Source organism: Dipodomys spectabilis, unplaced genomic scaffold (genome assembly GCF_019054845.1).
Source record: "Dipodomys spectabilis isolate Male_0828 unplaced genomic scaffold, ASM1905484v1 ptg000125l, whole genome shotgun sequence".
In the NCBI taxonomy this organism is placed as follows: domain Eukaryota; kingdom Metazoa; phylum Chordata; class Mammalia; order Rodentia; family Heteromyidae; genus Dipodomys; species Dipodomys spectabilis.
This window is the reverse complement of record NW_024870802.1, coordinates 14,589,170-14,616,679: the sequence shown is the minus strand read 5'-3', so window position 1 is coordinate 14,616,679 and position 27,510 is coordinate 14,589,170. Positions and strand designations below refer to the sequence as shown.

Here is a 27,510-nt window from a genome sequence, read left to right as displayed (position 1 = left end):
ACAGAAGTGAGCAGGCTGCCCAGGAAGGAAGCTGGACCTAGGGAGATCCTCTCAATGCCAACAGGGTCCAGGGCTTGGGTGATGATCATAACCAGTATTTATTGAGCACCTACTATGTGTTTGGGAATCCTGACCACTCTGAGAGGTAGGTGTAATCAGCTTAAATATGGACAGTGAAGCTGGGCGCCGGTAGCTCACACCTGTAATCCTAGCTACTCAGGAGTCTGAGATCTGAGGATTGCAGTTCGAAGTCAGCCCGAGCAGGAAAGTCTGTGAGATGCTTATCTCCAATAAACCACCAGGAAACTGGAAGTGGCGCTGTGGCTCAAGTGATAAGAGTGTTAGCCTTGAGCTGAAGAGCTGAGGGACAGCGCCCAGGCCCAGAGTTCAAGCTCCATGACCGACCAAAAAAAAAAAAATATATATATATATATGGACAGTGAGAAATGCCCAGAGCTGCAGAAGGGAATGGCAGTGCTGGAATGCAAACCAGCTAGTGAGCACCTTTCATGTCAGGAAGGAAATAGCTTCTACTCTGAACAGCAGGAAGAGAGTGTCTTCAGACAGCCGGAGCACTGGGGCTTCCTCCCATCTCCTGGGGGTGAAGAGAGGCAGAGAAGCCTCTGCCATCTGTGCCCTTGCAGCTGCTGCTGTTTTAAGACCAGTGGAATCCCACAGGCTCCCACTGTCTCCAAGGGGAAGGCTATAGGGGCTTGTTACCCTATGTACACGGGGTCCAGGTGTACTCAGAAACCCTGGGGCTGCCCCAGGCCCTTGGTACATCCTCAGGAGGCCACTAGAGACAGGAGGAGACATTTGCAAGCGGGGTAGCTGGAGGTGCCTGGCCTAGGGCGGGGGTGCACGGGAGGCCTCCCCCAGGCGCCGGGCTAGCTGGCCGGCCTGCTGCACCAGCAGTTCGGTGGGAATGACGGACAGGTGCAGGGCCAGCAGCTCGTAGCACCTGACGGCTTCAGCGGGGCGGCTCTTGCTGTAGTAGCGCAGGAGCTTCCTGGGAAGACAGGAGACAGGACTCAGAGGCAAGGTCACGGTGCTTCTCTAAGGGGAGGGGCCTCTAAAGGCCCACACAGCGGGCCTCCCACGACCCTCAGGGCTGCAGCGATGTCTCCTGTGCCTGGTGGACCACAGCTCCTCGCTCCGGGCTCTGAATCCTCACACAGTGGTGCTCTAGCTAAGAGATGCTGGTTCTGGCCCAGCAGACAGCAATTCCCATGCTGCCCAGGGTGTACCAACAGCAGGACTGGTGCTTTGACCCCCATGGAGCACAGGGCTGGCCTGTGAGGGGCTTGTAGCCAGGAGGGGTTCCTACCCAGGTTTCGAGCTTCTCAGGGAACCTCCCCATAAAGACAGAAGCCCTTGCCACTGATATCTGGGGTGCATGGGGCTCCGGGGCTGACTTGGCATCACCTGTAGTAGTCACCTCCCAGCACGCCGATGGGAACGGAGTCATCCGAGAGGACAGGCACTTCAATCATCTGCAGTCTGTGGCCCTGGGGGGCGGGGGGGAGGCAAGGAGGAGAGTTGAGAACAGGAAGGCAATGGGGCTTAAGGGAGATGCACAAGTGGTCCTACTAGGTGCTCAGTGGCAGGGAAAGTGCACGCACCTCTTTTTACCTTGCTTCACCATCTGGGAAGTAGGAACAACTATCACCTTATGAATATGGGTGAGAACATTCTCTCTGATGAGCATCTGTGAGGTGTGAGTGTGCACTAGACCCACAGGGGCACTCACTGCCACTACCAAGTGTGCCTGGGCTGCTGAGGAGCTCGGGTGGGCAGAGGAAGGGTAGCATGGGGTGGAATGGGGCATCAAGGAGAGTCTTAGGCAGGACAGCATTCCCAGAGGGCCCAGGCCGATGCTTTGGAAGAGACGGGAATTGATGGATGGGGTAGGGGATGGTGGGTGGGGGGTGGTGTTAGAATTAAGACCCACTGGATGTGTAGGGCACCAGGCACAGAGCTGATGCTCTTGCCCATTGCCCAGCTGGAACCCTGAGGCCAGCTCCACAGGAGGGAGGCAGACGGGGGGGGGGGGCGCGGGGAGAAGCGACCATCTACATCCACATTCACACGGGCCACGTGCTGTGGTCAGCTCACATCCAGGTCTCCAGCCCTGCTGCCTGGAGTCATCCAAGCACACGAATCCTTGGCTCTCCCTAGATGCTCAGGTAAAGTTCAAAGCAATTTCCAGCATTTCTGAAGGCACAGAGCGAAGACGAGAGCCTGCAGGTCAGTAGCGCTGGGCCTAGGTTCTGGCCCCTCATGTGAAATCTCCGTGGCCTGAGCCCTGGTGTCTGACCATAGCAATTCCACCTGCAAAATGTGGTCAGCAAAACCCACCCCCAACCACTGCAGAGAGCTATGAGTGACGAATGAGGTCACTGCAGTGACAGGCCCACCAAGCATACTGCACTATGGAAGCGGTGGGTTGTTGGCCTCTCTGAGCAGAGACCAGGGCAGGACTTGGGGAGGGGCCAGGAGCAGGAGAACAAGGGAGGAAGGGGCTGCAGGAAATGCTCCTTAGATTATTAGGACATCATTAGGATACACAGAGGGAGAGGTAAAGCAAGGAGAGGTATGTGTGGGGGTGGTTGGAGGAAAGCTGGCGGGGGAGGAGAAGCACACACCACAGACAGTGTATTCCCCTGACCTGGGCTACATGGCAGTTACGGGAGAGACGGGGGGGGGGGGGGGGGGGGAGTGAGAGAGGGGGAGAGAGAGAGAGAGGGAGAGAGAGAGAATGGGCCAAAGGGCAAGAGACAGGAGTCCTCCTGGCAGCTGCCCTGTGTAGGGCAGGCTGGTTAACTGCTTTGGACCTTGGTTCTTCTGCCCAGACAGACAGCATGAATGACTGTGTGAACCGCTTTGTCCAGGTGGGTAATGATGCTGCAGATGAAGACCACCTGAGGGCCCATCCCAGAGCAGGCCACATGCCTGCCCTTTTCTATCTACCTGGACCCTGTGTGAACAGCAATGAGTTAGGCAGGGGGTGGAAGGATTATAGAGCAAAGTTTCTGGTGGTATGAAAACATGACCGTGGTTCTGGGTTCCAGTACTGAGCTTACTAGGACAAGAAGAGATGATAGACAGACTGAACACAGCATAGGACGACAAAAAAAAATCCAAGGTCAAGGTTACAGGAGTGGAAGGCGCTCAGGACAATCCTGTCCTGGTCATGGCACACCCACCGTGTCATTCTCAAACCACAGGAAGTAGGAGCAGCGGAAGTCCCCATCCTGGAAGAGCAGGGTGGTACAGCCCTTCTGCAGGTACCTGCGTGCCATCCGGACTAGAGCCCAGACCTGGGAAGAGGAGAGGGGAAACCTTGCCACGGGGCCTTTCTCGGCTGTGGGAAGAAGGAAGCAAAGCACTGGGTTTTGGAGCTCCCAGAGGCCAGGGCCTTTCTCCTTAGATTAGGCCACTGCCCAGGCTCAGAGCAAGGCCCCAGAAGCAAACTATTAGCAGGTAGATGGATGAGTGAGAAATAAAACACAAGTAAGAATGCATTACATAACTACATACACGCTATAAATTAGTAAAGTACTCGTTCAGACTGGAAAATAGCTATTGCCAGACTCCTGACCAAGGTGTGGCCACCTGGACACCCAGGCAGGTCCCTCCTCTCTAGGGCCCCCACTCATTCAGGTCTGGGAGGTGACAACACAATTCTACCTGAGGACCTGGCACCCTGAACCTGGCAAATCGTCTGTTCCAGTGTGCAAGTCCAAACACGAGCTCATCACGAGGCGTCTGGCAACCGTGAACCCGGGCGACCACCTGCCTTTCTCAGGTTGTCCTGTTCTGGGCATGTTCTTCTACCTAAGCACAGGCTGTCACCAGCTGCCTGAGAGATGCCTAAGGAAAGGTGGCCGGTCCTCGTGGCTTTCCCACTCCCTCCTGGGGCTGGGAAAGGCCCCAGGAGTGTGAGTTCTCTTACTAAAAGCCATAGTAGAAGGGGGGCAAGATTTACTCCATAGCCGATTACAATGGAGTACCAAATTAAGTCTGCAAAGAGATACATGGGCCGGCTGCACTTTCCAGGAAAGCAACTTGACAACACTCATCAATAACCTTAATAACATTCCTCCCATTGGACTCAGTACTTCCATTTCTGGGAATCTATATCGAGGAAAGCATCAGCGATCAGGACTCAGATGTATGCACCAAATGTGTGAACTGAGAAACTGTTTATAACAGTGAATGCCCGGAGACAATCTGAAAGTTCAAATAGCGGGAAATGGTTATGTGAATGATGCTGCATTCACATGATGGACTATTATGGAGCTGTTAAAAATCACGCGTATGAAGAATAGCACAGGGGTAATGCATCGCTGCGCGTCACCCATCAGTTGATGAGATGGCAAATCCATCCATTTTACCACGGGAAATGTAAGGTGGCAAGCATGAGTGCATGCACCCCTCCCCACGCATGCAAATACAGAGTGAGGTCAACTGCAGCCAGCTGCATAGAAAACAATGAAGAACAGCATGCCAGAGCCCCAGCTGTCCACAGACATGCCCGGGAGGAAGATGCGGAGAGGAGGATTGCACTATGCGCTCTACCTGCATTCTGTGCTACCCGCTGTGTGTGAAGGAGCGAGCCATTCATACCTTCCAGCTCACGTACTCTTTACAATAACCCTATGAGGTAAACAGTGCTATGACCTCCCTTTATGGAAGAAGAAATGGACACTTAGCCCAAGTCTAAGGCCACACAGCTAGTGACAGTGGAGCTGGAACACCCAGCTCATTTTGTCCCTTAGGATAACTTTAGCTAGACCAAAAAAAAAAAGTTCTAGATGATTAGAAAGTGCCAGAGGTGTATCCTTCTCCCCCTCCTGCCCCTGCTCCCCAAAAGTATAGATTTGTCATGAATAAGCATCAGTTAGATTACGGGAATAAAAGAACTAGAAAGTGCTTTCTTAGTTGAAATTCATTAGTTTAAATTTCGTTGGGGCGAGTATGTAGCTTGTGGCACAGCACTTATCTGGCATGTGCAACACCCTGACTTTCCTCCCCAAGCATGGCAAGAAATAGAAATGAAAAAAAAATTACAATTCTGAAGCCCAAATTGATTGGCCCCACAGGTCTTTCCCTTGTTGAGCACTCATTTATCCCAGGCACTGGCTATGTCCTCCTCTGCCCTGTGAATGCTGTCACAGAAGAGGGCTGTTTCCCCCATCCCCTCCCACCGCCCCGTCTCCCAGCCCTGGGTCCCTCAGGTCTGGAAGCCAAGGCCCTGTTCCTTAGGCCCTTGTGATGGTGTAATGGTGTAGATGCTGTTGAGACCAGTATGGTGAGGCCCAGGGAGGAGTCAGAGCCTCATAGAGCTCAGAGTCCTACTTTTCTTGGGTGGGGATTAGTAAGGCAGTCAGTGGAGGGTACCTAGGGCCAGAGGAGAGATTACCTTGTCCTTGACGAAGGCAGCCAGTGGTCCCTTGCCCAACTCTGATGAAGTCTTCTCACTGCTGCTGAGGGACGGAGCCACCATCTGCCCAGTTGTGCGGTCCACGTAGATGAAATGCACCAGGCCTGGGAAGTCCTCCAGGTAGGTGAGGGCTCGAGTTAAGGGGCTTACAGCGCCAGGTACTGGGAAGGGCTGCTCCTTCTCACGGCCTCTCACTCCAGCCACGCTCTAGAATTCTGGGATGTATCCCATCCTTAAGGAGCTCTTTGGGTCTTTAAACATCTGTACATCTACCACAGACACCTCTGGGCCCGTTTGGAGGATGAACTTGGATACACACACGAGAGGGTCCCTGCCCTCACTTGCTCTTGTACGTCGTCCGTCACTGCTGTTCATGGGAGAGGTGGGAAGGCTGCCACATGAATGGGGAATGCCCACTGAAGGGCAGTGGCTGGTGAGTGAGAGACCCTCTGGCCTCCTTCTCACCCACCTCAGTCTCAGGAGACTGAGACCTGAAACTTAGGAGGTTTAAACATAGGAAGACTTCATTGACGTTTCCTGGTGTGTGTGTGGAAAATCACTAGTCAATAAAACTAGTGTTCCAAAGCCTAAGGGCCAAACAAATCTTGGAAATGGTTCTCTACACAGGGAAATACATTTATGGCAGGCCTTCTCAGAGCCTTTACCTGCCGTTGTGTACTAAGAGGATGTGAGGAGGCTGACGTAGAACTCTTTAAAAAACCAGACCACAGGAAGTGGGTTCTGGCAGACATCACTGCCACAAAGGATGTGTAAGCTTCTGCGTTAACATTGGGACAGTAGGGACTGCTAAAATTCCATCCCTGGGGTGGTCTTACTGGTGGGGTGGTCTTACTGGACAGACTTACTCCATTGTTCTTCAGGATTCTTTTAGTAAGGATGATAGAATACACGGTGACCTTTCGCCAGGAACTGTGTTCCTGGAGCTCGGAGGCTTTCTTGCGCTGTCTGGGCTAGGCACACTAGGATATGACACCATGGTGATGTTCCTTCTGCTCTTCACCAACAGGAAGTCCTTCCAGTCCAGCAGCCTCTCCCTGCCAAGGGAGGCCGGGGTACAGGGGCTGCTGTGAGTGCACCCTGTGCCAACCAACATCCCCTCCGTCAGCCCGGGGTGCATGCGTGCACTCACCGCATGATCCTCTGGAGCTGGTCCTGCAGGTGCGGGGACAGGTATGGGCCTCCCCTGCTGGGGGCCGTGGCCAGGAAGCTGAGACGGTAGAATGCACAGAGCTGCCGCTTTAGCTTCCCACATACCTGGAGCAGCCTGGGCATGGGGAGATGAGAGTTTTGCCTCAGGCATGGCAGAGCACGTGGCTCGTGTGGCCTTGCTGATCAAATACAATACACCTCCTCACAGGCCAGCAGGCAGCTGCCTCGTACTTTTTTACCCTGTGGTACTCCATATCTCATGACATCTTGTCTGTCAGTTTGCTAATTTATATGGAAATGTGTATGCTGGAAGTGTCATCCGGTTCTACAGCTATGGTTGAACATAGGCCTTTGGATCTCTGGGGTTGGGTCCTTGGCCTCTGAGGCTCCACTTCCAGCCTCCCAGGAGCTGCCTGTCAGTGCAATCCCCACGCATTTGCTTCTTCCTGTGCCTTCTCTTCCCTGGGCCTGGAGGGATCTGGTCTAAGTGACTCCCCATCCCTAAGGGCCCACCACTTACTCCCAGGATGATCCCGGTTCACTTTTGGAGAAGGCCTTGGTCTTAAACTCCAGCCAGGTGTTCTGCAAAGAGGATGGACGGCAGGTCAGTTTCCAGACTGCATTCTGCAGTGAGGTCCAGGGGAGACTTCCCAGGCGGGGTCTTGGGAAGGCAGCAGATTCCAGACACACCTGCCCTGTGCAGCCATAGCTGGCTTCAACAGCCTTTCCCTTCCCCGCACATATAAACATTTCTGTGAGCTTAGTGTGGGGCTCCCAGCCTCTGTGGGTGCACATCCATACACTAATGCCACCAGAGTGACCAGGAGAGTCCCTCCTGGGGATGGCAGTGGGGGTGGCCTTGCAGGAGACTGGGTGGCTCTCCTTGAAGGGTGAGACTTGGCATTCTAACGGGAGCACCGCTGTGATGCCTGAGGCATTGTGAGATGCTGCTCTGCTTGCTGACTGCCAAAACGCATCAGCATCTTACTCTTCCCTCCTCCAATCCTTCTGATCTTTTCACATCAACATACATTCCAGCCAGGGATGAATCCCGGCTTCTCCAACAGCCCCAGGCCCAACCAGCTGCAGAGCAGCTCCCAGCGACCCTTTCTCCTGAGCCTCCCCAGCTCTGAGCTAGGTGGTGCTGGGGCACAGAGATCACCTGATCACTGCTATTCATGTACTGTCCCCATGGTTGTGCTCCACAGTTCAGGAGTGAACTGTGTTCTGCACTGTGTGTGTGTGTGTGTGTGTGTGTGTGTGTGTGTAACTGTGTTCTGCACTTTGTGTGTGTGTGTGTGTGTGTGTGTGTGCTAACTCTGTGCCCAGGTGATCAGCCACCCTGCAGGGGGAATGCCCTGTGATGGGCAAGTCACTCCTCTCTTTTTTTAAGTCATTGCATCCAGACTCCGGTTCTACCATTCATGGGGTGGCTGGTCTTGGCTATGCCAGGACGTTATCGAAACCCCAGTTTCCTCATTTGAAACATGTGGATTCTAATTCCTGTTAGAACTTACATAAAAAGGTCCTGAAAACATACAGTGAAGGGATTTGGTTTTTGTGATTGTTTCCTAATGGGGAAAGCAAAGATCAGAGAACTGAGGGGGAGCAGGAATAGATGGCAGCCCTGCCACCCCAGCCCTGCCTCTTCTCCTCAGACTCGGCACAGATGGGATCCAGGGCCTACCTGAATCTCCTGTCCCCCTCGATTCTTGACAAACTTGTCCATCCTCTGGCGTAGGTCTCCCACAAGGGGCTGGGAGCGGAGGGCACTCCTGGCCTCCTGGCCCTCCTTCAGCTTCTTCTCCAGCAAAGAGAAGCCATCTAGCAGCTGGTACAGGACCAGAGCAAGTGGAGTGCTGGGACTCTACAGGAAAGAGCAAAGGCCCGGGTGGAACGGGCAGCCAATGAGAAGACGTGTAGGCCCTAAGGTCCCCAGGGCAGTGCAGGGGTGGGGGGGTGTCTGTACCTTGGTCAGAAGCACCATGTTAATGCCTGGCCACAGAGGAAGGCAGTACATGGTGTGGGGCACCAAGGGGCAATAGTTCTCCTTTATGTTGGCATCCAAGAAGATTCTCCTATGGCTGGAAGGTGCTGGGGAGTGAGGAACCAGGGCCTGGGGGGATTCTTCAGCTATCTGCGGAAGGAGAAGAGCTATGAGGAGGGAGGGTGGGAGGGAGGGCAGGAGGAAGGGAGGGAGGAAGGGAGGGAAGGAAGGAAGAAGAGTGAGAACAAGGAAGGGAAGTAAGGAGGGAAGAGGAATTTGGTCTCCCCATCAGCTTAGATCTACCCATGGCTGTCTTGGTTCCCTTGTTACTTATGAACTATAAGAAACAGAAATGTTTAGCTCCAAGAAATCCAGGTTCTTAGGTCTCTATCTATTGGCACTGCCCTAGCAGCCACTGTCTTCTGTCTGTCTGTCAGCTTCTACTGGGTTTTCCTACCCAGAATCAGGGCTGGATGCCATGCAGGGAGGTGGGAAGGGGCATGGGCGTGGGCTGGGTGGTCAAGGAGGAATCCAGAAGGCAGGAAGACAGACACAAGAGAAGAGTCTTGGAAGGGCTTCTGCTCTGCCTTCAGTTAAGAGGAGGGCAGTCAACATTTAATATCTTCCTTGTGTGACCCACACTTGGGCCTGTCCTGTCAGCCTTCCAACCCGAGGACACGGACAAAAAAGTGACTCAGTAGCCAAGAAAGACTCCAGCCTTAGGCAGGGGTTCCGAGTACAGAAGTCCTTAATGGGAAAAACCAGAGAATTAAGAGAATCATTGAGATGCGTACAAACATTTCTTGATAAGGATGTCACGCCAGTGTATGTAACACAGCACAAGACTGGAAACAAGGCACAGCTTGCTTGTTCTGGGGCTCTGCTAAGTAAACAGCAGCATATGCAAGGGCCGGACTCACCAACAATCCGTAAAACCCACAATGCCGCAGAGTGCATTAAGTCAAAAAGTAGAATGAAGACAGCAGGCTCTAAATGCGATCCAAGGAACCAACACATTTACACATATATACAGCAAGTTTATGTAAAAACATAGGAATAAGACTAGAAGGAAACACCCTAAAATGGTAACCCTATTCTGGGGATGGGTCTGGGGGTGATTTTTTTTTTGAAATATAGAATATTGGAGTCTTTATTATACAGTTAGCAGGCTGCAGGCAGCCAGTTGTTACAAAGGCCTGGAGCCCCTGGGGGGTGATTTTTATTCCCTTTTCTATACTTGGCTTTTGTTATGTTTCATTTTTCTGTAATGAATGTTTATATTTAGATTTTTTTTTTTTGGGTCCGGTCGTGGGGCCTGAACTCTGGGCCTGGACGCTGTCCCTCAGCTCTTCAGCTCAAGGCTAGCACTCTACCACTTGAGCCACAGCGCCACTTCCGGCTTTTTTCTTTTTGCTTATGTGGTGCTGAGGAATCGAACCCAGGGCCTCATGCATGCAAGGCAAGCGCTCTACCAAAACTTAGACTGGACTTTCATTCCCAAGGAACAGAAGTATGGTGGGGACTGGTCACAGTGAGGCCAGCATCTGAGGGTCACCTCATTCCTCTCCCTGCCCCCCCTGGGCTGAGCAGCCCTGCCAGGACAGCCGCAGGGCTGGCTCTGTTAAGTCTGACAGAGCCCCCAGCATCTCAGATGAGGGGTGACCAGGCATACCCAGGGGACTCACCTGAGATACATCCATGGGTGAGGTGTTGCCATCCAGCCAGACAGTACTACCTGCAGGTCACAGGTGAGAATCTATCATCACTATTGCGAGGGTGTGCAGCATGCTAGAGGAGCTGGGGCCTAGGAGCTCGGCCCAGCATGGCTCATCTCCATGCACCAGGCAGGGACAAAGGCATTTTACTATGGCTGCAGCCCCCAAAAGGCCAGGCAGCCCAAGTGTTCCTGCACCTGGCCAGGACCAGGGTGAGGCAACCTAGGAAAAGAGAGGCTTCCTGCAGAGCAGAGCCAGCTGCTAGGAACTGAGCTCCTGGGCATGCATGTGGCGTGCCCTCTCTCTCTTTCTCTCTCTCTCTCACTCTCTCTCTCTCCCTCCCTCTCTCTCTCTCTCCCTCCTTTCCCTTCCCTCCCCTCTTTGTGTGTGTGTGTGTGTGTGTGTGTGTGTGTGTGTAGTTAATTGGAGATAAGAGTCTCACGAACTTTCTTGCCTAGGCTGACTTTGAACTATGATCTTCAGATCTCAGCCTACTAAGATGAGAAATGGTTTCCAGTCATCATTTTTTATTTCACCTTTTACAGGTGTGGGCCCCCAGTGCATGGCAACCCACTACATTGTATTTTAAAAGTTCTGCTTCTTTTTACCATCAGATTTCTGGTTATCTATCTTTGGCATCCTGGACTTATCACACCTACCATTATAGATTTGAATATTACATGTTTGCAATGATATTGTTCTCTTTTATATTTCTTTGCAAATAACCCTCATTTGTAATCATGCTTTTCTGGATGCAGTGGGTTCAGTTTCTAGGTTTTATATACCTGATTTACAAATGGATGAGTGCGACTCAGGCCATTTGTAAGTTGTGAGTTCTGTGTGCACTAGAACATTATTTATAGCTATAGCAATGAAAAACTAAACACCTTGAGAGAAGGGCCGGGGGGGTGGTGATGAAGGAGGGAGGCGGGCAGAAGGAACCTCTGAGGGAGGTTACCTTGCAGGGAGCTCAGATGCTCTGAGAATGATTCTGGACCCTCACCCAAAAAAGAGGCACAATTTTAGAGGCTCCTGTCCATACACGGAAAGTTAAGACTATCTAATCCAGAGTGTGCAACTTTGGCTGCCATTTAAAATCATTTGGAGCTGGGCGCCAGTGGCTCACGCCTATAATCCTAGCTACTCAGGAGGCTGAGATCTAAGGATCATGGTTTAAAGCCAGCCAGTGTAGGAAAGTCCATGAGACACTTATCGTGAAAAACCACTAGAAAACTAGAAGTGGCGCTGTTGCTCAAATGATAGAGCGCTCGTCTTGAGCTGAAGAGCTGAGGGAAGCAGCCAGGCCCAGAGTTCAAGCCCCATGACCGACAAATAACCCCTATTGTCACTGTATTTGATGTTGGTGCCCTGCATCTTGTATATACACTTCTCTAATTTGGGGAGGGGAAGGGAAAAAACAAAATGCTTAAATAAGGATACAGGTTGACCCATTGTAACAATGAGATGTACAAAATACTATGTTGAAAATGAACTTTACAACTTCAATGGTGGGGGTGGGGGGGAGTTGTAGAGATGGGAGGGAAGGGATGGTAGGGGAAAAACAAAGGAGGAGGTAACGATGCTCAATAGGAAACGTACTCATTACCTTGCTCATGTAACTATAACCCCTCTGTACAGCATTTTTACAATAAAAAACGTACAAAAATAAATACAATAAAATAAATCATTTGTGAAACTTTTTAAGGTAAATTCTGAAGAATTCTGCCCCCCACTCAAGGCCCAGTCCAATGGAGTCGCAATCTCATGAACAGAATCAACCTCAATGATTTTGAGTATTTATACTGCTTACCCACATAACTTTGGAAAAACAGGTATATGCTACAAAGAATGTATTTTCATATGGACTTGAAATCAAATGACTATTTCTTAAGTTCATTTAATGACTCAATTATTAGTTATAACAAAAGAAAGCTGAGGGTGAGAATATACACGTAGATATACTTTTTAATCAAATTGACTTGCCATGCAAAGCACTGGGGATTGCTCGAGTGGTCTTGGCACTCTGAATTCGAGCAGGAGGTGGCAGGGCAGGGAAGGGCCTCAGCCAGCATCCTGCTCTCTAGGAATCTGAGTATAAATAGCTGGTGCCCTTACAAGGCCTGGGCCCAGTGAACTGCACTACTACAGAGTCCCCGACTGCCCCCACATGGCAACCATCCTTCTTCCCTCGTCTTACCTGAGCTCTGTTCACTGGGAGAAGGAGCTGGTGTGAAGTATTCCTCGGGGATGTCAGGGTCCTGGATGGAAAGAGAGCAGCTCAGATTCCAACCACAGGGTCAAGGGCAAGATGAGTGCTGGCCCTTCTCTTTCCCGGATGGGTCAGGCCATACCGTCTCTGCAGAACTCTCTGCCGTGGGGTGGGAGGGGCCTGTGGGGCTCGTGCTGTCCACGCTCCAGGCCCGCTGCACCGGGATGCTCTGGCTGCTCCGAGGCCTCCTCTGTGGGAAAGGCTGTGATGGGGCAGGGCAGAGGCTCATCAGTGCAAGTCTGACCGGCCTGGGCCTGTGTCCTGCCTCCCAGCACTTCAGAGAGAAGCCTTTCTAATGCGAAACTCTGGGACTGAGGAGCCCCGGCTTTCCAGGGGTGCTTCATTTCTAGGTACTTTACTACTGAACTTCTAGAAAACCCAATATCCTAGTATCCAAGCTGCGAAGACTACCACTGATGATAAGCAGAACGTCCATGCACCTCATGGTGCCGAGTGCTGCCACACCCTGGCACTGTTGTGTTCAATCTCCTTCATCCCTGCTAATGCCCCTCTAGAGACCGACCACCTGGGGACAGGGGACTCAGAGAGTAGCAAGCAGGCCTGGGCCCTGATCACACAGCTGGCTTCCAGGACTAACTCTACAAATCTGAATTTTTTTTTTTTAATGTCCCAGAATCTGTGCCTTCCAGAACTTTCCATCCATCTGAAGTAACAAGAAAAACACCCCAACTATGACTCGGAGGGTATTCATCACTCTCCAGGCAGGTTTCAGAGCCACTTCCCTGACTGCCCGCCTCCTACAGCTCTGAGACCTGGGTGCCGTCCTCCTCTTCGTCCACTGTGCTTGGGCTGGGGTGGAGGTCCTGCACCAGGAGGATGAGGGCCAGAAGGTCAGCAGGGCGCAGGGTGCTGGCACCATGGCTACAGAGACACAGGCAGGCAGCTTGTTAGCATGTAACTTAATCTGTCCTGGAGACAGGCAAGGTTTACGTAACATTTAACCTGTCGATTTTTGAACATACAACTTGGTTGAGAATAAGGAAAAATTTACAAATGGGAGGTTCAAAGGACCACAAAGAGCATAAAAGGAGGTGCTCTTCTCCCACACCTGTGGAGAAGGGCTCACATAGCAGTAATGGGGGCGTGAGCTGGACGGAGGCGTGGAGGAGGCTGGGTCAGACGGCGCCACACCTGCCCTGGGCTCACCTGGAGTAGAAGGCCAGCAGCTTGGTGTGGACTAGCAGGAAGGCGTGCTGAGCCTCCTCGCCGCCCTGCGCAGGCTTGGAGTTGACAGCCTGGATGACGTGTCGCTCCAGTGCCTCTATGCACAGTTCACAAAGCTGGGGATGAATCAGCCGCTCCACAGCCTGGGCAGGGGTGGTCAAGGAAGGAAGCCATGTCACCTCTACTGTCCTGCTTCGAGGCCCGGGGCTCCCTCACCCAGCCCATCTGGAGCTCACACTAGACACCAAGTATTAGAGAGTAGGGAGACTTAACCTGGTTCCAATCTGCCTGAGACTTCCAGAATGGCCCCCAGGCTCTAGTGGATGAGACAGGCAATAAACAAAGCAACTGAGAGTCAGGGTCAACGGTGAGGTGTGCTGAACTGGAAAGACACGGATGTGTCTAGAGAGAAATAGGAGAGGGTGTCCAAAGAAGTGTCCTTGAGGAGGTGACTAACACTGATACCTGAGGAGATGAAAAGCCTTCCAGAGAAAGAGAAGGAGAACACAGCAAGCCAAGGAAAGAGGTGCAAAGGCCCTGTGGTGTGGAGACAGTATGGAACAGTGCTGTGTGCCTGAAACAGAAGGCAAGTCCTATCAGTGATTTAAAACTTTGTCGTTAAAAAAAAAAGAAACAGGTGATATCGAGCTTTATATTTTGTTTTACCCAACCTATCAACTATAGTACCAATATATCACACAAGAGCAACATTAATTGGATATTCCTATATTGTTTGGTGCCAGGTCACCCAAGTTTTGTGTGTATTCCATGCGCAGCAGACCTGGATTGGGACTAGACACTCTCAAGTGTTCAAAACCCATACGTGGCTAACGACTAACGTATTGGATGGAGATCACTGTAGAGAATTCCTGAGATGGAAAGAAGGCCTAGATCACCGAGGCACAGTGAGGACAAGAGACCGTAACAGAACAGACAGGACCTGGTGGGCTTGGGGAGAGGTCTGGGTTTCATCTGAACTGCATTCTGTAACAATTCCTCTTGTACAAGAAGTCTTTTCTGATCCCCCAGGAAGAGCTGACTGCTTCATCCTTTGTGCCATCATGGATTTTGACAGGGAAACAAATTTGGCAGCCAGGGTGCTTTATTGTACTTTTAGTAGCCATGTGTGGCGCATTTCCTGTTGCGGGCAGAGAATGTGTCCTTCTACATCCAGGCCTGCTGTTTGCTCCCGCACCCCATAGTCACCTCCACCGCGAAGCTCTGCTCCCGCTCCCTCAGGTGGTTGTAGGTCCTCAGCAGGCTCTGGAAGCGTGCCCACACCTGCACACGTTGCTCTAGGTCAGGGGGCCGCAGTCTGGAGACAGATCCCAGGAAAGTGAGGGACTGTGAGAAAGCTAGCCAGCTCTAACTCCAACCCCAAGGGCCCCACCCAGATCAGTATCAGACACCTAACTAGAAGTACAGAGGCCATGTTTCCAGTGGTGCCCTGGTTGCTGGGTGGTATGGCATGGGTGCCAGGGCTCAGGCACATGAGCAGATGACTTCATTCCTTCATCTCTTACACACAGACATACGGAAGCCCCCTGGGAGCCAGGAAGGTGCCTGTTTCCTGTGCCTCTCACGTCCCTCACAAATCCCTGAAAACAATCTGTGCATCTCTTGAGCAGAGATACAGCCCCCTTAAACACTGAGAGTAACCCTGTGTCTGGGCATCCACGGCCTGCAGCTTGGGTGCTGGCATTATTACCACTGGGGCTACAATGATTTGTGAAACAATGTCTGCTCATTTCAAAACTCAAAAGACCCAGGATTTCAAATCGCAGCTTTGGAGGATCAAGTGGTCTAACCTTGCTCTTCCCCCTTTCCCAGGGCCCTTCCCACCTCTGGGTGTGCTCTGAAGACTGTTCTCATTCACTGAGCTCTTTACTGCAGGCCCAGAGGTGGGCTTGAGGGACCCGTGGGGGCAGTTTCAAAAAGGATGGACACATCCCTCCAAGAGGCTGCTCAGCAGAAGACAGAGGGGGGCAGCTGAGAGGACTCACTCCTTTCGGATGAGCTGGCTGTCCATAGTAACCAGCCCGAAGTGCACCTCGAACAGGTACTTGAGCACACACAGTTTCCGTCGAAGGTCTGCCTCATTCTCCATGTGGTCCCCATTGATGGCGATGAACAGGCACTCTCCAAACTATGGGCATGGCCACAGGTGTTAGCCAGCCCTGGAGAGACTCCCATCACCCACCCTGATCTTGGAAGACAAATGAGGAAGGGCCAGGGTCCCAGGGATTCTGAGGAGATATAAGGGGAAAGGGTGTGGCCTTCTTGGAGAGCAGGGGGAAGAGGAACAGGGTGGGGCTACACACACACTCACCAGGTGAAGGACATACAAGTGATCATCATTTTCCGTGGAGAAGCAGGTGTATGTGTCTGAGAGTTTCTCCAGCATTGTCATGGAGGAGATGATGATGGGTGCCAGGAGAGTGCTCAGCTGGTCCTCCAGTGCAGGGAGCTGCAAGCCAGGGAGAAAGCAGCACTGCTCAGTGTGCCAGACTCTGGCTACGGAACTAACAGGACCCAGGACCCTCCCTGGGAGGGGAAATCTGCCCCTACACCTTGGGTAGTTGCTAGGAAGACGGGAAAGGGGTATGCTGGGTAACTATGTAGTCCAGGCTCTGAATGTGGAAGGCAAAGTTGAAGAATTAGGCACGTTTCTACCGTGGAATGCCTGGGGCCTGCCATCAAGAACCCACCAGCTCTAAGGAAGTCTGCCGTGTAGACCAAGGTCCATGCTGTTTGTTGGCATGGACTTCTTTGAGGAGAATTTATCCTAAGAAAAATGATCAGAAACGGAAACAAAGCTGTGTGCATAAAGACGTTCACTACAGCATAATGTATGGTTAGAGATACTTAGAAAAAATGCAAATTCCAACATGGTTAAGGCAGTTAAATAACAGCACATCTAAATGATGGAAGCATCTATGTATAAAATCTATATGCCTACTTTCAATGATGCAGAAAATTCTCTTGACACAATATTTTTTAACAAATGTATGTGGAATAAAGTATTGAAAAAATTTTAAAGACACCGTTTAAATAATTATAATGATGATTTTTTCCTCTATTTTTGTTTTTTGGTTTCTGTACTTCTTCTATTTTCCATAGCAAGCATGCATTTACTTTGATAAGCTTTTCTGCCTCCATTCTCACTACACTCTCAAAGAAGGAACAAAACAAGTAAAGCAGAAACAAAAGAAACTGGACGAATGTGCTGAGAATCCGTGAATAGACATGGGAGGAAGCCACAGACAACTGCGGCTCAACACTCAATGCCGGAGAGGAAAGAAAGAAGGGAACAGCTGGTCTTCTCTGACTGCTTTCAGGAGATTCAGATGGCTAGTGGGGAAGCCAAGTCCTTACCCCAGACTGTTGAAATCCACAAGGAGCTGAGTAAACCCTTGCCTCAAAAAGAGCCAGGTGCTAGTCATCAGGAACGCACAGCACTACGATTCTGAGCACGACAGCACATGTCTGCTTGCTAACGGTCTTGGTGCTCAGGAAACTGGAGGTGTATCCAGCTCTCACAGTGGTTCCATCCTGTTATTCTCACTCCAGCTCGGATGACTCCTTTACCAGCCACACTTGGGCTACTCTCCTCTAGTCATGCCCCAACCCCCACAGCCCATCCAACATCTTCAAGCTGAACTCAGGGCACGTGCTTACCCTCCTGTTTACTGTGCATTGTCCCTGTTTAGTCCTGAAGTTCCATGGGCACAGAAACCATTCTGATTTGTCACAGGGGCCCACATAATAGGTTCTCTGGTAGTGTTTGTTGAATGACTACCCTCTTAGGCAAAACCCAATAACTGTACAATTACTCACCTATAATTTCCTTGAACTGTCACAATTCATGCAAACAGAAAAGGCACTTAAAAAAAATCTAGATCTAGCAACTCATCTTAAAAAGTAGCAGCTTTTTCTACAGGTAGAGTGAGAATTTTCTTTTGGTGGGAATTATAAAGTGCTACCATATCTTTGAATAGCTTTGCGACTTTTTCTCTATTTTTAGGTATAAGCATAATGTTCCCTATAACAAAGTGATAGCTAGCAAGAAGCACTCTATACACCCAGCATTAGGGAAATGGTTAACTAATGATATATTTATTCACCTCCTTGAATATAATGATGCTATTAAGAATTATGCTTTTGAGAATGTTTAACACAGTGGAAGAATGATTTTGACATAATGGGAAGTGAGGAAAAAAAACACCAGGAAGTAAAACTGTAAAAAAAGAAGTCCAAAGCAAGTATGTTAAGAAATTAATAATAGCTTTGGGTAGCGGAATTAGGGGTCACTTATAAAGTATTTCTCTTTCCAAATTCCCACAAGTAACTTAGGTTATTTACATGATCAGAAAAAAGTGAGTGTGGCATACTCAAAAATAAAACTTTAAACCCTTTTTTCCTTTTTATCCTATATATCCAGGCTTTTAATAATAAGGAAGAAAGGCCTGCCAAGTTGTCTTCCTCCTTCTCCTCTTCATCCTCTCTTCCTTCCTCCTCCTACTTTCTCCTTCCTCTTTCCCCCTTCCTTCTTTTGTCTCCTTCTTCTTTTGGTGGTACTGGGCTCTTGAACTCAAGGTCATGTGCTTGCTGTGTAAGGGGTCTATCATTTCAGCTATACTCTAGAATTTTTTATTTTTTTGGGGTAGGTTTTTGTGCTTTTTTTCCCCCATGCCAGTAGTTATAGAACTGAAAAGCCACAAAAAGGTTGTTTAAAAATTATAGACATTTGAAAAATGAACTTTAAAACTTTGGTGCGGGGGGGGGGGAGGAGGGTAGTGGGGAGGATTGGGTAGGGGGGCAGGGGGGGGAGGATGGGAAGGGATGGGAAGGGGAAACAAAGGAGGAGGCTACAATGCTTGATAAGAAATGTACTCATTATCTTGTCCATGTAATTGTAACCCCTCTGTACAGTATTTTCACAATAAAAAATAAAAATAAAAATAAAAATAAATTAGAGACATTGCTGGGTACTGATTGCTCATGCCTGTAATCCTGGCTACACAGGAGGCTGAGATGTGACGATGGTAGTTCAAAGTTAGCTGGGCAGAAAAGCTTAAGAAACTCTTTTCTCCAACTGACCAGCAAAAGGCCAGAAGTGAAGGTGTCTCAAATCTTAAAGAGTGAAAAAGTTAAGCAAGTGTAAGAGGTCCCGAGTTCAAGTTCCAGTACTGGTACCATTTCCCATCTCCCCTTCCCCCCCTCCCCTGCCCCTGCTCCACACCCCCACCAGCCAAAAAAGAGACATTGACTGCTAAAAAAATTTTTAAAGCCTTCAAGACAGGCTTCATTTTAACTTAAATATAAAATCACTGGAATTTCTATACTCTCTGGAATCTTGTTCTCTCCTAAGATTGACAAGAGTTGCCAGTAGGCTATGCTGAGTCAAGCTGCTACAGAGAAATGGGTTGGGTAGCTGGAAGTTAGAGGCACAATCTCACAACACAGCAGGAAGGGCATTGAGGCAGACAGTCTGTGCTGCCCCTAAGAACAAACAACAAAAAAAACCCCAAAATGTTCTTAGTCCTATTTATTATTTCAAATCACCCAACTCTCCATATGAAATATATATGTATATATGTATGTGTGTGTATATATATATATATATAGAGAGAGAGAGAGAGAGAGAGAACTTTAACCCAAAATTAACCTAGTGGGAAAAAAAGAAACTCAAATGAATTCCACCTTTAAACTGCAGAATGGAAATTACATAAGTAAAAATGCCGAGTACATTTGAGTGATATTAAAAATAGCAAACTTGATATTCATATACAAAATAAATTAACCTCGATCCATACTCAAAGTTCATCATCTTCAAAGTTCAACGTGAATCACAGCCATAATCCCAAACTCAAAACTAAGTTAGGCATGGTGACACACATCTTTACTCCCAGCACTTGGGAGTCAGAGACAGAAGGATTGGTGTTTGAGGCCAACCTGGGCAAACAAAGTTCTCGAGACGCCCCTTCAACCAATGACTGGGCATGCTGGTGCACACTTGTTATCCCAGCTATGGGGGAGCACAATGGCTAGGCCTGGTGCCATGCACCTGACATCTCCAGTGACACAGGGAAGCTTAAGTAGGAGGATCACAACCTAGGCCAGCCCAGGCATAAAGTGAGACCCGAGTTCAATACTAATCAATACAAGTTGGTGGCTCACACCTGTAATCCTAGCTACTCAGGAGGCTGAGATCTGAGGATTGCAGTTCAAAACCAGCCCAGGCAGGAAAGTCCATGAGACTCCTTATCTCCAATAAACCACCAGAAAACCGGAAGTGGTGCTGTGGCTCAAGTGGAAGAGCACTCACCTTTAGCTAAAGAGCTTTAGGGATGGCACCCCAGCCCAGAGTTCAAGCCCCAAGACCGACAAAAAATAGGGGGGTGTTGGAGGCATAGTTCAAGTGGCAGAGTGCCTGCCTTGAGTTCAATCCCTAATAGCATTAAAGAATTTAAAAATAATAATTGAATGCATTAAGCTTATGCTAAGCTTTTAGGCAGAGGGCCCAAGTTTCTCAGATTTTCTAAGTTCCTTTTAGTCTCTTCCACCACTATGTTTCTTCTATCTTCTTGCACCCTTGTTGGTAGTCACTGCACCTCAAACATGAAAAGATCCTATGTGCAGGGTACTGGATGAGCACAGGCTCTGCCAAGCCCTCCAGCTCATCCAGGATGGAGGCAGACATCTCCCAACTTACCTCCTCTTCCTCATTCTCTGTATGCCCAAACTTCAGCCGGAGACTCTCTTCAAACTCCTCATCTGTCCAATAGAAGAGGACCTCTGCACCCTCTGTGGCCACCAAGACACATTTCATCTGCCAAGGAGAAGCAAGGTCAAGGGCCTTCCCAGCCCCTCCACATATGAGCTCAGCCTGAGTACTGAAGAGGACCCTCACCCCAACACATAACCACCAAGCCCTTGCTGCATGCCAGGCACCACCACAAGGATCTTCGTGGTGCTATTTCACTGCACCTTAACGGAAGTTCAACTTTAGTACTTCCAGTGAATGGGGCAGCTCCCAGACAGCTGCTTGTGACAGATGCATGGGCTTCAAATCCTCCTCCCCTCCCATGGACTTCAGTGTGCCTCACCGAGATGACTGGGCTATACAAGTGCAAAAGGGGAAGTTAGGAGGCGTGGCCCTAACTTTCACATGGGAAGTCTCCAGTTTCCCAGGAGGCTCACAATATCTTAAGGTCCTGGACCCTTCACTCTCCAGGATCCACTAGTAATCCTGCTCAGTGGTCCTCACTGTGTTCTTCTCAAAGCTCCAGTGGGCTTATAAACTTGAACCCATTGTCCTTTAGTGTTTAGAGGCTACCATGGTGAGGCTAATAGCATATCAAGCAATGAAGAGCATCGCCACTCCTCAGGCTTGCTAGCTGGGAGAGACTGCCAGAGCACAGGGTGTGCAGAAGAGATGGGAGGGGAGAAGCTCTGGAGGACTTGTAGGTGAGTGGGACAAAATTGGGAGAAATAGTCTTTGGACAGAGGTTGTGGTTGAGAGGAAGGGAGTGATGGAAAGGATAAAGGAGACCCTAGGCAAAGGTAATGCATAGCTGGGGATGAGGTGTGGGAGGACAGAGTATGAAGGGCCTAGAAGGGCTCAGGCTCCTATCCTGTCTGCCATTAACAGCCCTAGAGTGGATGCCCCCTACTGCCCTCTCTGCCCCAGAGAGGACCATCTACCTTGGCAAGAAGCACAGCAGAGCTTCCAGGGAGCGAGACTCGGTGACCAGCTCAGGGAACAGCCGCATAACATCCTCAGATCTGCAAATGCTTTAGACAGAGAGCGTGAGTGTGAGGACCAGCAGAGGCCCTGATCCCACTGCTGCCAGTTAGTTCCCAACAAGCTTGGGGAGGGGGGAAGGTTGTGAAAGGTCGCAGGTCTTCCTTCAACCCCCATGAGGGAGACCAGGCACAGACCAGAGGGCCTCCGGTGCACAGCAAAGTCCACATACATTAGTTCCCCTTTTCTCCACTTCCTCTGAAGGGCTCACTTCACTGCAGATGGCTTAGAGAAGGTGGAGCAGGCTCGGGGGAGGCTGTAGGGGTGACTAAGGGGGAGCTTGTACAGCACATCCCATCCCAGGCTGGTGCCACACAGTCCCAGTGAGAAGAGAAGGGGTAGGTCTCCTGGGAGGATGCCAGGAATGACAATCAATGAAGAGACAAGGCTTTGGGGGACAGGCTTCCAGCCTGGCAGAGCCAATGCTCTGCCAGGTCACTTAAACTTCTCAGACTCAAACTTCCACTGGGAGAGGAGGGAACAACGCCAGCTCTACCTCCCTGAGGGGTTTCAGGGAGAATCATGGAAGCAGCCAGCCAGATTGCTACCTAAGCTTAGCAATCGCCTTTGGGGGGGGCTGTAGAGGTGTGTGTGGGCATCATTATGCATATTTCCAGCTTCCCTTCTCCAAATAACAGGAATATTCAGACTTTGATAGAAGGCAGGGACGATCTAAAGGTTCACAGGAAGCCTGACACTGAAAACAAAAGGCAGAAGAGAAGGGAAGCACAGGGAACGGGGATTCTTAGGGGGCTGGGGTCTCTCGCGGCTGGACTCAGGTTGGGCCCAGCCTCGGGCGGGCGGGGAGGCCGCCAGGCCGCCCTCCTTCCCGGACGCCCAGCGGGCCTCGGGCACGGCGGAAGTTCAGCCTGTCCCCCCCCAGAGGCTGGGGCCCACCCCCCTGGGACATTTCCGGGTTCTCCCCGAGGTCCTGCAGTGGGAGGGGGCCCCTCCGAGGAGGGCACTGGCGGGCACGGGGAGCCCTAGGCCTGGCCGACCCAGGGGAGCCCCAGCGCCCCCTTTTCACGGCCTGGACCCCGTCCCCCCCCCCACACCGGCAAAGGGACCCCCCCCCGGGCCTTGCAGCCTCGCCCATCGGGGGAACGCGTCGGCGAGGCCCCCCAAGCCCCACAGCAGTGTCACCCCAAACATCCACGTCCCCCGAAACCTGCACGGCGACCCACGAAAGGCCTCCTGCTTAGGACAACCGCCCCCCCCCGTGGGGAGGGGGTGAGGCTGAGCCCCCCCTTCCCGGCAGGACCGTACCCCGCGGAAAGGGGGGTGACCAGAGCGGCGCTCGCACGGCCGCGGGACCCACGTACCAGCTCGCGGCTCCCGCGCCGGGGCGCTTCCGGGTGGGACCACGTGACCGCGCACGTGACCGCGAGCCCGCTCCGCGGGTTCGAGCCCCGCCCCCCGCCTGGCGCGGCGGGCTGCGGGCTGCAACTCCGGCCCCCAGCACCCCGGGCCCGCGGGGCTGCAGGTCTCCGGGTGCATTGCAGCCTTCTCCCGGGGACCTACGAGGCCCTCGGAGGACCGGTGCACCTGCGGCGCCCCGCGATTCCCCGGCGGGCCACGGAGGCCGCCCCCATCCGGCACCTCGGAAATCAAGGCCCGTCCCCACCCCAAGAAGAACTCCGTCGCTGAAGGTCGAACCTCGAGTTCGAACCCAGGCTTCCTGGCCCCTCGGCCCGGCCCTTGTCCGTTTCTGGTTTCCCCAGTTACCCCGGTTTGGGGGTGCTGCAGTCCCTCCCCTCCTAGAGAGGACCAGCCTGGCCTGACCTCTGCCCCCAAGCGGGCCAAGGGTGGCACTTCCTGACACGGATCACATGGGGGGGTGCCACTTAAACATCCTGTGAACTGGTATGGGCTACTCGGGGCGGGTGGGTGATGTGGACTTTGGGGGGAGGGAGTAGATCTCCATCCAGGCTACCCTTGGGTGCCTTCGTGCGCCCTGCCCTGCAGCAAAAGAAGATGCTGGAATTTGGTGGGAGAGGGCCGAGTAAGAGTTCTTTGGGAAAATCCGGAGGCCAAGGATGAAGTATTTCACCCCAGCTGGGAGTGGAACTATGGAAGGGAGCCTCGCTTCACCCCCACCACCCCGTTTACCTCGCCCTCTCTGGACATCCTCCGCGTCCCTTAGAGCAGCTGGCAGCCCCACCCTGGGCATGGCCACGGGCATCTCAGGATCCGCCTCTGCCACTGTGTCCACTCACACTCTTCATAAGCTGACATATTTGTTTTGTCCATTAAAAAAAAATCTCTATCTCTATATATCCATGGTGAGCATGGCATGGTATCTTGTAATTTTGGGTTTGCCTTTCCTTAATGAATAATGTTGTTTATCATTCATTGTGTGTGTGTGTGTGTGTGTGTGTGTGTGTGTTCACAATAAGAATGGGTGCAATAGCTGTTCAAATCCTTTATCCATTTAGAAATTTTATTATTATTATTATTACTACTAGGCTGTAGATATCTTTATGTTCAAGGACTCTCATCAGATATATGATTTACTTGTCAATGTTTTTCCTCTTCACTATGTGGTTTATCTTTTCCACTTAATGATATCACTTGTCTGCACCAAAATTACACATTTTGATGCAAACAAGTCAAACCTAGGTTTACTTTTTACAGATTTTTGTGTCAACCTAAGTTCAAATATTTTTGTGTGCTAGTAGAATTCACATAACAAAATTTTCATCTCACTCATTTTTAAGTATCCAGTTATGTGGAATTAAGTAAATTCAAAATGTATACCATTACCACCATCTATGTACATAATCCTTTTTCTCTTGTGGAATTGAAAGCCTGCATCCATTAAACAATAATTCCCATTTCTCCGCTCCCCAGCCCCTGGCGACCACTCTGCTACTTTCTGTCTCAATGGTGTTAAGTACCTCTTAGCAATGGGACTTATACAGTATTTGTCTTTTTCTAAGTAATTTACTTAACTAAGTATCAGATCCACAAGGTTTGTTTATGTTGTATCATTTGTCAGAATTGCCCTTTTAAAATCAGAATAATATTCTATTGTATGCATATCACATTTTGCTTTTCCATTCTGATTGTGAACATGGGGGTGGCAACTTCTTTCTGAGACCCTGGTTTTCATGGTAATTCTATGTTTAGTTTTTTTTTTTTTTAAAGAAAATCCATACTTTCCTCAATGTGTGCATCATAGTGCACGAAGGTTCATGTTTCTACACTTCCTCATTAACACTTGTCATTTTCGAGTGTAAGGTGGTTCAGTGTTTTATTTCACTAGTGGATAAAATTGTGTGGTATGTGTGTGTTTAAATTTGGAGCCATTTTCCAACATGGATGTACATTTTACAATTTCTTTGTATATTTGGATACAAGTTCCTTTATCAGATCTTTTTTTCTGTCCTCTTCCTCCTCCTCCTCCTCCTCCTCCTCCTCCTCCTCCTCCTCCTCCTCCTCCTCCCCCTCCCCCTCCCCCTCCCCCTCCCCCTCCCCCTCCCCCTCCCCCTCCCCCTCCCCCTCCTCCTCCTCCTCCTTTTGCCAGCATGCAGCTTTATCTTTTGAGTTTTTTGTTTGTTCATTTTTGGTTTGTTCATATTTTTTAAAGGTAGGATTTTAACTCAGGGCCTCACGTTTGCTAGCCGAGCTGCACTCACCATTTGAGCCACACCCCAGCCCTTTCTGCTCTGGTTATTTTTCAGATAAGCCCTAGTGTTTATGTCCATGCTGGCTTGGTCCTGGTTCCTCCTATTTGCCTTTCTGTATGGGTAATAGATAGGATGACAAGTACACACTACTGCACCCAGCTTGCTTAAGATGGGGGTCTCCTTAACTTTTTGCTTAGGCTGGTTGAGAACCACAGTCTTTGCCTCCTGAGTGTCTAGGGTTACAAGCATGAACCCCCACACATAGGTTACCTTTTCTTTTTCTTTCTTTTATAGAGACTTATTCTGCATCTAATATATAAATCTACATGAGGAGGAAATAGAGACATAACAGTAACCATCTGACATAGAATTGGGCCACAAGCAGGTTCAGGTAACTTTGGAGTCCACTGAATCAAACTCTTCTTTTTACAGATAAGGACACTGAGGGCCAGAGAGATTGAGTGACTTTTCCTCTGAAGTGGACAGAATCAATGGGATAACACTGCGATGATCTCTGGGTATGCCTGTTCATTTGGTCTGGAGTTGTGGCCTCAGATTCTTCAATGTCTATGAACCAGTTTCTTCTTTGAGGTTTCAAATTATATTTTTAGCCTGTCTAGAAGAGGGTGCAGCCTCTTCTAGACTTCTACCCTACTAACACAGCAATAGTTTTCTGATAAAAATCAGACAAATAGGTAGCGGAAAGTCAGAACTTAAGAAGGAGGGGGTAGATAGACAACAGCTCCCTTCAGAGCTTTAGGAGTGTATGAAGTCCTGTGGATTTAGATAGCACTACATTCAAACTCTAATAATCACTGTATAGCAAATTAGCTTTGGAGGGACGCCACACCATTGATTCATTTTCCAGCTCCTAGCATCCATCACAGTTTGTTCTCCTTTTCCATGAAATATAGTTGTTGGGACGTCAGTATTCAGGTGAGACCGTGCGACTAATTTCTGGCCAATGGAACTGAATGGAAAGGTTTTATTACCAGTTCCAGGTCAGGCCCCTTACTCACCTCGCCCCACACCCTCTCTGTATGTACGTGTGTGTGTTTCACTCACTCAACTTTATGCTGATGCCCATAGCAGCCTTGGAGGGAAGTACCAAAGATGGCAGAAAGTCTCCATCAGTCTAGATGGAAATATAACTACATGGGATAGAGCCACTGGTCTCTTTCCCTCTACCACCAACTGAACTTCATGTGGCATGAGATTCTGGGGTTCACCTGTTGCCTTGTGAATAGTTACCTTTAACCAATACAATCGATGACACAACATTTCATATCTCCTTAGAATAGTTGAACTAGAGCTGGTCAGGCAGAAGAAGAGGACAGTGTACCCTGAAGTCAAAGAAGCTCAGCAAGTGTTAGTTCATCCAGCAGTCTTTGTTGTTGTTGGTGGTGGTGGTCATGGGGCTTGAACTCTGGGTCTGGGTGCTGCCCCTCAGCTCTTCAGCTCAAGGCTAGTACTCTACCACTTGAACCACAGCGCCACTTCTGGTTTTCTGTTGGTTTATTGGAGATACCAGTCTTAGGGACTTTCCTGCCTGGGCTGGCTTTGAACCGTGATCCTCAGATCTCAGCCTCCTGAGTAGCTAGGATTACAGCCATGAGCCACCGGTGCCCAGCTCAGCCGTCAGTTTTAAGGTCAAGGTGTAGAGTGTGTGAAAGTTGCCCCCTTCTTCCCACAAAACAGCTCGAGAACAGAAAGTTAAGAGTAGTCACATTTTATTACTTACAAAACATTACCTCAAAATATAGACTACCCCATGGACCCAAACTCCCTGCAATCACCAGACTCAAATAAACCATACTGTAAACTGTTTTCTGGAAGGAAATATTAACACTTGTTAAAAATCCCCTGAACAGAGACAAAACTTTTCCTTGGAGGTGTTCCTACCCTCATTTTTTGCCAACTTCCAGATGAATAAAACAAAAGGTTTCTTTTTCTTCTTCTTCCAAAAAATATAATTTATCGTATAACATTTACAACTTGAAAAGGACTCCTAGGACATTTTCCCAAAGAATAGTAAGATGACATGGGCTTAATAATAGTGCCTGGTGTGGGCTGCCTCAAGGCCCCCCCCCCCCCCACCATTTCCTCTGCTGGCTCGTGGAAATGGTGGGTTGATTCACGAGCCAGTCACATGGAATTCTGTCAGCTCCTCTCAAACGTTTCTGGAACTCAAGACTGTTTGGAAGGAAGCAGTACCAATGCAGTGGGCCTCTTGTACTTCTACTTTCTTGTTCTAGAGTGGTATGTGCAAAGACCACCCCTAGAGTGCTGACTGATGGATTTG

General features: G+C 50.1%; 1 protein-coding gene across 2 annotated transcripts; it reads right to left on the bottom strand.

Moving 5' to 3' along the window:
• Nucleotides 1-463: 463 nt before the first annotated feature.
• On the bottom strand, nt 464-22,938 carry Hps1 (HPS1 biogenesis of lysosomal organelles complex 3 subunit 1). 2 transcript variants are annotated; one of them, XM_042689572.1, is made up of 20 exons: nt 22,902-22,938; nt 21,480-21,569; nt 20,488-20,604; nt 16,102-16,239; nt 15,776-15,918; nt 14,979-15,087; nt 13,755-13,915; nt 13,361-13,469; nt 12,670-12,789; nt 12,516-12,576; nt 10,289-10,338; nt 8,586-8,753; nt 8,304-8,483; nt 7,137-7,198; nt 6,597-6,731; nt 6,436-6,501; nt 5,426-5,570; nt 3,207-3,320; nt 1,426-1,508; nt 464-1,009 (listed from the first exon to the last, which is right to left on the bottom strand). In XM_042689572.1, exons 3-20 carry the CDS (start codon nt 20,602-20,604, stop codon nt 847-849), a joined length of 2,124 nt encoding a protein of 707 aa, XP_042545506.1. In that variant the 5' UTR covers nt 21,480-21,569; nt 22,902-22,938; the 3' UTR covers nt 464-846. The 2 variants fall into 2 exon arrangements, with proteins under 2 accessions (XP_042545506.1, XP_042545507.1); XM_042689573.1 differs by lacking the exon at nt 22,902-22,938 and adding an exon at nt 22,846-22,865.
• Between the last annotated feature and the right edge of the window lie 4,572 nt (nt 22,939-27,510).

Excerpts from the sequence above, each read along its gene's own strand:
- Hps1 (XM_042689572.1), bottom strand. The coding sequence starts at position 20,604 with ATGAAATGTGTCTTGGTGGCCACAGAGGGTGCAGAGGTCCTCTTCTAT. Across the intron at positions 12,790-13,360 it reads AAGAGGAGGACGGCACCCAG|CCTTTCCCACAGAGGAGGCC; the intron begins GTCTCAGAGCTG and ends GCCCCATCACAG. Across the intron at positions 12,577-12,669 it reads CAGAGAGTTCTGCAGAGACG|GACCCTGACATCCCCGAGGA; the intron begins GTATGGCCTGAC and ends CTTTCCATCCAG.